At 66.4% G+C, this 7,713-nt stretch overlaps 1 protein-coding gene across 19 annotated transcripts in view; it reads right to left on the reverse strand.

Moving 5' to 3' along the window:
- Positions 1 to 202: 202 nt before the first annotated feature.
- Positions 203 to 7,713, reverse strand: part of EGFL7 (EGF like domain multiple 7) — a 10,838-nt gene continuing 3,327 nt past the window's right edge. For 2 of the 19 annotated variants that reach the window (XM_046663309.1, XM_046663245.1), the window contains 8 exons: positions 4,772 to 4,893; positions 4,424 to 4,540; positions 2,712 to 2,807; positions 2,415 to 2,582; positions 2,079 to 2,181; positions 1,595 to 1,659; positions 773 to 935; positions 203 to 570 (listed from right to left, as the gene is read on the reverse strand). In XM_046663309.1, the coding sequence (XP_046519265.1) occupies positions 548 to 570; positions 773 to 935; positions 1,595 to 1,659; positions 2,079 to 2,181; positions 2,415 to 2,582; positions 2,712 to 2,807; positions 4,424 to 4,540; positions 4,772 to 4,893 (857 nt within the window). In that variant the 3' untranslated portion in view covers positions 203 to 547. The other 17 variants (XM_046663361.1, XM_046663283.1, XM_046663273.1 and 14 more) reach the window with 16 other exon arrangements.

Raw genomic sequence — 7,713 nt, forward strand, 5'->3', positions numbered from 1 at the left:
TCTGAGGCCTGGGTCACCTTCACAGAATCCACCTGCTCCTGGCTCTTCTGGAAAGGGGGGACGAAGACCCCACCTAGGAGGGCCCAGTGTGGCTAGAGGCCCCCTCCCTGCCCTCCCACCAGCCAGCACGTGGCGGTGGGCCTGTGGGAGGCCCCTGTGAGCTTCGCAATACCCCCCATGATCCACCCATGGACACAGCACCTCCTCAAGTCTCATTTTATTCTGATAAAGATCCGGGGTGGTCCCCCCCCACTGCCCAGTGAGCGTACCTTCCCTCAGCCATGGGCCCACCAGGCTCCGAGAGCCAGCGGGGGTGCAGGGGTCTGGCTGGGCTGGGCTGTGCTCACAGACCGGGGTGCTGGCCGGGCTGGGGCTGGATTCACACAGGAGGACCCCTCGCCCCACCCGGCCCTGGGTGCCTCCTGGTTAAAGAGGGTGGGGCCCCTCTCCTGTCTTGGCTTGCAGTGCCCCACCGGTCATGCCCAGTACAGTGGGGAGGGTGGGGTGAGGAGACAGTCCATGGGCTCCAGGGCCTTGGTCCGGCCTGTCACAGCTCCTTCTTGCAGGAACCTATGGGTGAATGGGGTGCTGAGGTCAGAGGTCACTGCTCCCCCACTCCCTTTCGGCCCAGCCAGATCTGCCCCCTCAGCCTGTGGCTGCCCCGCCCACCCTCTGCCCTCTCTGGGCACCCACTGGCCCCTGCCCCAGGCATCTCAGGCAACTGGGGCAGCTCTGTGGGTGGGGAGGCGGGCATGGGGTCCGCAGCACTCACAAGACCCCAGCTGCTCTTCCAGGAAGGAGATCTGCTCGCTCAGGGAGTCGATGCGGTCCAGCTGCTGGAAGGAGTGGGCCAGGAGGCTGCCGGGGTCCGGGAGCCCGTGCTCCAGGGCCCGCGAGGCCAGGCTGTGCAGTGGGGCCAGCACCAGCTGCAGCTTCTGCGGGGCAGGCAGAGGGCCTGGGTGGGAAGGGCCTGTGCGGCCCCGGGCCAGCCCCTCACCCTTGGCTCCCCAAGGCTTTAAGGAAAATCACCGTGGCCAGTGAGGGCTCTGCTGACCCCCAGACCCGGCTCTAGCTGCGCAGCCCAGGACGTCCACCAGAGGGAGCTGCCGCACCAGGAGAGCCAGAGGTGGGTGGGCACAGATGGACATCACGCAGGCCAACCTGGCCGACGGTCGGCGAGGCCTGGGGTCCCGGGTGAGAGGAGCTAGGAGGGGTGAACTGGAGCTTCCGAGGGCTCGCCAGGCCAGTGGCCCCATGGAAAAGCCACAGGAGCACTCTGTCCCCACAAGGACAAAGGTCGGGGCTGGGCTGGGTATGGGTTTAGGCTCTCTGTGCAGCCTGAGGGGGTGGGGCCAAGTTCAGCCCCTCCTGTCCTGGGGGTCCCAGTCATCATCTCACTGCCCCCGCCTGGCATGGAGCTCAGGCCCAGGATCCCTGGGCTGTCAGTATTAAGGAAGCTTCTGCCCAGGGTACCGCCACTGCACCCTACAACCACCTAAGGGTCAACCCATGCCGCAGGAGACAAGGGAGGGTATGGGCCTCCACTGTGGGGAAGGGCTAGCCCAGGCCCCGGGTGCCCAGCTGAAAGCCTCACCTGCTCCAGCACGTCCACCCTTGACCGAAGCCTCTGCACCTCCTCCTTCACCTCACTGTCCACTCCTGGGGACATCCAGGTGCCACATCAGGGAGGCCCGCTCCTCACCCCACATCCAGGCTAGCCTCTTCTCCCGACATGGGGGCCTCCCAGCCTCTGCTCCAGATGTGGGGCACAACCTGGCAACTGGGGTTCACACCCCGGCTGTCGTGGACTGGACTGTCATGGCGAGCCCCCTCCCCCCATTCTGGGCCCCAGCTGTCCACCAAGGCCGGCCCAGAGGTCTGGGAGGCAGCCCTGTCATCTCAGCGCACCCTGGGACATGGCTCTGGGCGGACAGAGCCCCACCTCCACCTGCCCCTGGGTGCCGGGGTTCCCACCGCATGGAGAGTGGTCTGAGCCAGGGTCCGAGCCGCTCTTGGTGCCAGGCTGCCGACGGCGCATTATTACTCACGGTACGAGTTTGAAGTGTCACAGCGCGTACCAAAAGTAATAATGTCCCGTCGCCAGCGGAGGTGCGGCGTCTCCAGGCTGCCGGGGCGGGACCCGGATGGGACCCCGGAGGGGACCGTCTTCCAGTCTGTTGGCTGAGATGAGGTGTCCCCAGCGATCCCCCCACAGTGCCCATGAGAAACTAGCCCCTGCCCGTCTTCTGGGAAAGAACCCGCTTGTGCCCAGGTGAGAGAGCTGGCCTGCAGCCCGGGGCTGGTTCCCTCTGGTGCCCCTGCCACACAGAGCACTGAGCCGTGGGGTGATGCCCAGCCCTCCCAGCCCATCCCCCCCAGCGCAGCAGCAAAAGGTGGGGGAAGCAGGAGTCTACCTGTTGTGGGGTGCGGGTGGGGGACCCTGGCGGTCCCTCTCTTGGGCAGGCAGATTGCCCCATCCGCAGAGGGGCTGTGCCCCTCCCAACACTGGCACCAATAACTCCCTGCGGTGTTGACACAGCGCTGGGGACAGCCGCCCTGTCCAGCACTGCATTCATCCACGTCTGCAGGAAGAGGGGTGTCAGGCAGGGGGCGGTGCACACAGCGAGCCCCCTCCAGGCCCACCCATTAGAGGGCCATGCAGGGAGGTGCCCAAAGGACCCTCCCCCTCTGGGAGGGGGACCCCGCCTCACCTGTCTGGCAGGTGTCGCCCCGCCATCCTGCAGGGCAGTGGCAGCGGCCTGGCTGGACACAGACCCCTCCGTTCTGGCATGGAGGCTGGCATACTGCTGTGGGTGGAGGAGACCTGTCACCAACTCAGGAGGGTCCCCAGGGCCCTGCAGGGGTGGCAGCTGGGAAGGAGTGCCGTGCAGCCAGGAGAGGCTCCACTCAGGTTTTGAGAGAAGAGCCGCAGGCGCTCTGCCGGCGTCTGAGCACGGGATGGACTGCTGCCTAACTGGGCCGGTATCTGAAGGAACACCAGTGCTCTGGGCCCCCGGGCGGCCCCACAGCCCTCACCTACTCCGCAGGCCCCGGGGAGCCCACTGGTCCTCTTCCAGCCGGGGCAGCAGGCGTAGCGAGGCCTGGCGGGGGCCGGCCCAGGACTGCGGCGGTAGGCGGTCCTATAGATGGTCCTGGGGGTGGGTGGGGGACAGCTTAGAAAGTCCCGACCCCCACGGGGTGGCCTCACTGGGTGCTACCTGAGCCCAGGCCAGCCTTTCCCCAGACACGCCAAGTGAGGCACCCCCTGCCTCCCCATCTGCCCACCTCCAGGGCTGGCTTGGTCCCCATGTCCTCCAGAAACCTCGAGGAGCCAGCACCCCCAGAGTGGACAATGTCACCCCAGGGACAGCACCTCGGGGTCACCACACAAGCCAGCCCCCTGCCCAGTGCTGCGGTGTTGAGCAGGACCCCGAGGCTTGGTGGGAAACCCCGGCTGTGCCCGGCACGGAGCAGAAGTGGCCCTCAGCCCTGCCACCCTGGTTGAGCCTCCCGCTCCAGGGGCAAGGGGTCCCCCAGCGGGTCATCTGCAGAACCGGGCTGATCTCCCCATCCTTCACCCCACCGTGCCCTCCCGGGGTGCTGGGCCCTGGATGCCGAGGTGGCCCCTGGACCAGCGCTGCTCAGACCACCATCCTGGAGCCACCGAAGTGTCCAAAACCTGGCCTCGTGCGCCCTCTCTGAGCAGGCGGACAGGGCTCAGACCGGGGCCTTAGCAGCCCCTCCTCGGCCGCCCTCCATCGCTCAGTGAAATGCGGTGCCCACCCCAGGCTGAACTGCCCGAGCACAGGAACAACGGCCCTTCCCAGCCTGGGCCCCACCTGCACTGTCCCCCTGCCCCCACTTTCTCAGCGGCAGGTGGGGGGTGTCCCAGCAGGGACGGCTTCCAGAACTGTACAGAAAATAAAATCTTTTGAAGCCACATTCCCACGGCTGAGTCCTGGGGGGTGGGGGGGGGGGGTGTCTCCATCTATGACCGTCAGGGGCTGTCGTGGGGAGAGCAGTGCCCACTGGAGCCCCGAGGGCGGGACCGGGATGACGGAGGCAGGTTTCGGGGAGGCAGGCCTCATCTCAAGTGGCCTAGAACTCACAGCCAGCAATGGTGGGGGCGAGCGCCCCAAAAGTGGAGGGGAGCAGACAGGATGGGCGATCCCTCACAGATGCAGGTGGGGAGCAGGCACACTGGATGCCCTGGGAGGGAGCGGGGTGGGGACCAAGGGCTGAGTGGACTAGCTAACATCCTGAGACAGGACTGCCCGAGTTAAAACGGGCGTCACTCTCTACAACGCCCTGGACACAGTGCCGGGAGTCCCCGCACCCCTGCGCTCGGCTTCCCGTCTCGGGGTGAACCACCCTCCCGGGTTCATGTGCAGCAGACGGAGGCCCTACGGCGGTGGGGGCTCACCGGTATGTGCTGCAGGCTCGGTGCCCGTCGCAGGTGGTGAGAAAGGGCTGGTACACGCGTTGCACGAAGGACTCGGACACGGGGTCCCTGGGAACCCCGATGGCACACACCCTGCGGCTGCGGAGGTGAGGGTGGCCAGAGAGTCAGCAGGGCCTCCCCAAGCTGGGACCCTTCCAGCCCCAGGACCCAAGGGGGCCAAGAACCTGGGGAGGGGGCTTGCCAGTGTCACCATAGGAAGGACCCTTAGCAAGAGCCACAAGAAAAGAGCCACAGCTCCCCCAAGTATTGAGGGCTGCCCCGGGGAGGGGCTGAGGGCTCCTGGCCACCCACCCGCCCTGCCAGGCTCACCCAGGCCGGTAGATATGCTGGGTGCCGCCCACTGCCAGCACCAGGAACCACACCAGAAGCAGCTCCCGGGAGCCCCACATGGCCTGTGTCTCCAGGTGGGACGGCCTTCTCCTCAGGGTGCCCTGGAGTTCAAGGCATGACCCCATAAGTCCCTCCACAGATCCCCCCTTGAGCCCATACCCTGGTGGAGATGGTCCCTTTGGCTCCGTGACACCCACCCAGCTCAACCACTTTGCCAGGACCTCCCTCCACAGCCTCCCACCAGCTGGAGAGCCCCCACAGCGGATGCCAGCTCTCCCCTCCTCCAGCCCGCCTCGACACGTGAGGTCGGCCCCTCGCCAGCTACAAACAGCCGGCCCAGGGACCACAGGGGGGGAGAACAAAGCCAGCCCCCTTGCTTGGGGCGAGAGGCGTCTACGCCCTGCTGCGCTTGGTCTGGGTGAACCCTGAAGGCATCTGCAGCTCAGGAAAGCTCACTTGAGAAGGTGGGGGCCCAGGGCGAGCACCTGGACCCATTCTCCCTCTGCTGGCTGGGTTTAGTGCTCTCCTTGTCATGGCAGGGCAGGGGTGCGCTGGTACCCCAATCTCAGTTCACAAATGGGGTGTTAGTGGGCAGAACTGGAGCCCAGCCCAGCTGGCTTGGCCCTTCTTGCCTTCAGTGTTCTCAAATACCAAATGGGTAGCCAGCCGTGGGGGCGGCACTGGAGCCCATCAGGGATGTGGGCACTGGGCATGCACGAGCCATTACGGTCCTGCTCAGAGTAGAGCAGGGCCTGCATTTCGGAGGGGGTCACTCCAACACTGGGGACCGAACCAGTCTGGAATACCATGCAGACAGCCTCCAGGGCTCCCAGGACAGCAGCCCCACTGGGCGCCCACCTGGCAGGGGAACCAGAGCAGCCCCCCACATGCCAGTGGAGCCAATTGCCATCCCTCTCCTGGCTGTGATGGGAGCCAGGGAGGCCAAGAGAAGATTCCCAGGAATGTGAGAAACCCCAGCCCAGAATTAATGGTCTGCAACATGCCGAGGGGATGGGGGGTGGGGGCCTGTACAGTCTACGGGGGGAGCTGCTGTCCATATGTACAGACAGGATCTGGGGAGCTGGGGAGCTCCTTGCCCTCAGGCTCTGGGTGCCCCACTTGAGGCCCCCAAGGGGCTGGGTTCCCCCAGTCCTGCAGGGTCCCCAGCAGGAAAGGGCGCAGGAAGAAGCTGAACTGGGGGAGGGGACGGAGTCAGGATAAGTTCGCTCCCTTCTCAGGAACTCAGTTTCCTCAAAGACACCTCTAGGGCCTCGGAGGCCCCTCCTCCAGCCCTGACAGTCAGTCCCATAAACAGTGAGCACCGGGAGCAGTTACTGAGCCCCCGATGCCAGCCAAGCCCAAGCCCAAGCCCAAGGGCAGTGATGCCGTGCCCGGTGCACAGGGCCACTTGGCTGGGACTTCAGTCCATGCTCCTGCCACTGCACCACACAGCCCTGGGGAGGGCGGGAAAGGGCTGGAAGAGGGTCTTTCCTGCACCTCCTGTCCTCCGTTGGGGGCACAAAGGGGCGGGCGGGGGGCAGCTGAGCAGGCAGAGGCTGCAGGGGGCGGCTGAGGTGTTGGGACTTAGTCTGGGGAAAGTAGGGGTGTTTCTCAGCTGTTTCTGGACAGGGGGATGCCCTGCTAGTCACAGCTAGCTTGGGAAGATGAACTTTGGGGCTGGACCCTGGGGGAGCACACTGTTGTGGTGTGACCTGGCAGTCCAGGCACGAATTGAAATGGTGGGGATGGTGGCCCTGGGGAGTGCAGAGCTGGGCTGGCTGGCTGGCTGGCTGGGCTGGCTGGGCTGGCAGGGGCATGTCAGGGTTCCATAGAACCATCCTGCAGACGTGGCTGCCATGCCACAAATACCCATCCCAGCACCTCCCCTACTTACTGAGAGCCATTTAGAAAGGGAATCTGCTTTAAAAAGGAGACACTCGATTTTTGAAAGTCATGCTTTTCCCCTAGGCCGGAGGAAGCCGATGGCGCTGCCCAGCCTGTGCTTGTCTGGCAGAATTTCATTTCCCTTTGGTGTGACAGCCCTGCCCAGGCCAGGGAGCCAGGGTAGGGGTGACCACGTTGCCTCCAGGTTGATAAGCAATAACGTCCTGTCCCCTCATGAGCCCTGGGCGGTCAGCATGAACCCTGCTCACCACCGTCCCTCCCACCTGCCCCGCGCTGCATCCCCGGAGCCAGCCCCCGGAGAGGTTGGGACCGCAGAGGGAGGGGCCTGACTCCATCGCGGGGCCATGACCCTGGGTCCCCCCTCCACCCGGAGGGGTGCTCTGGACGTTAAGACCCACGGGGAGCGGAGGCGGAGTGAGACGACAAAAGTGACTCACTGGGGATGCGCCTTCTCCACCGCCCACCCCACGCCTCCTCTTCCCCCTGCACGGCAGGCTCCGTGGGGGGTGGGAGTGAGGGTGGAGTATGACACCCCCCCCAGCAGACGGCCTGGTTGGACTGGGCTGCCGGGTCCGGGGCCCTAAGTCAGGCCCTGGAGGACCCGAAGAGCCCGGATGAGGGGGTGAGGGGCTGTGGCACCCCCCACCCCGACCCCCGCGCGGCCCGGCCCAGGTCATCCGTCACCAGCAGGGGGCGTCCTTTCCCAAGGCCGCTGGGCCCATTCTCCGGACCCAGCCGGCGGATCCGGGGCACGGGCTGGGGGGTCGGGGCCCCGCGCAGCAGTGCCCGCGCCCCCGGCCCGCTCACCTCTCGGCTCCCCGCGGTTGTTCTGCGTCGCCCCCCAGCTCCGCGCGCGGCGAGCCCCGACCTCCCCACCCCCCGCCCAATGGCGAGCGGCCCCCCGCCCTCGGCGGCCCCCAGCCCTCGGCGTTCCCCGCGCCGCCGGCCCGGCGCCCGGTCCCTCTGCACTCACCGCCGGTCCGGGGCGCGCACGCGCCGCCGCCGCCGCCACCGCG

This window comes from Equus quagga, chromosome 1 (assembly GCF_021613505.1).
Source record: "Equus quagga isolate Etosha38 chromosome 1, UCLA_HA_Equagga_1.0, whole genome shotgun sequence".
Lineage (NCBI taxonomy): Eukaryota > Metazoa > Chordata > Mammalia > Perissodactyla > Equidae > Equus > Equus quagga.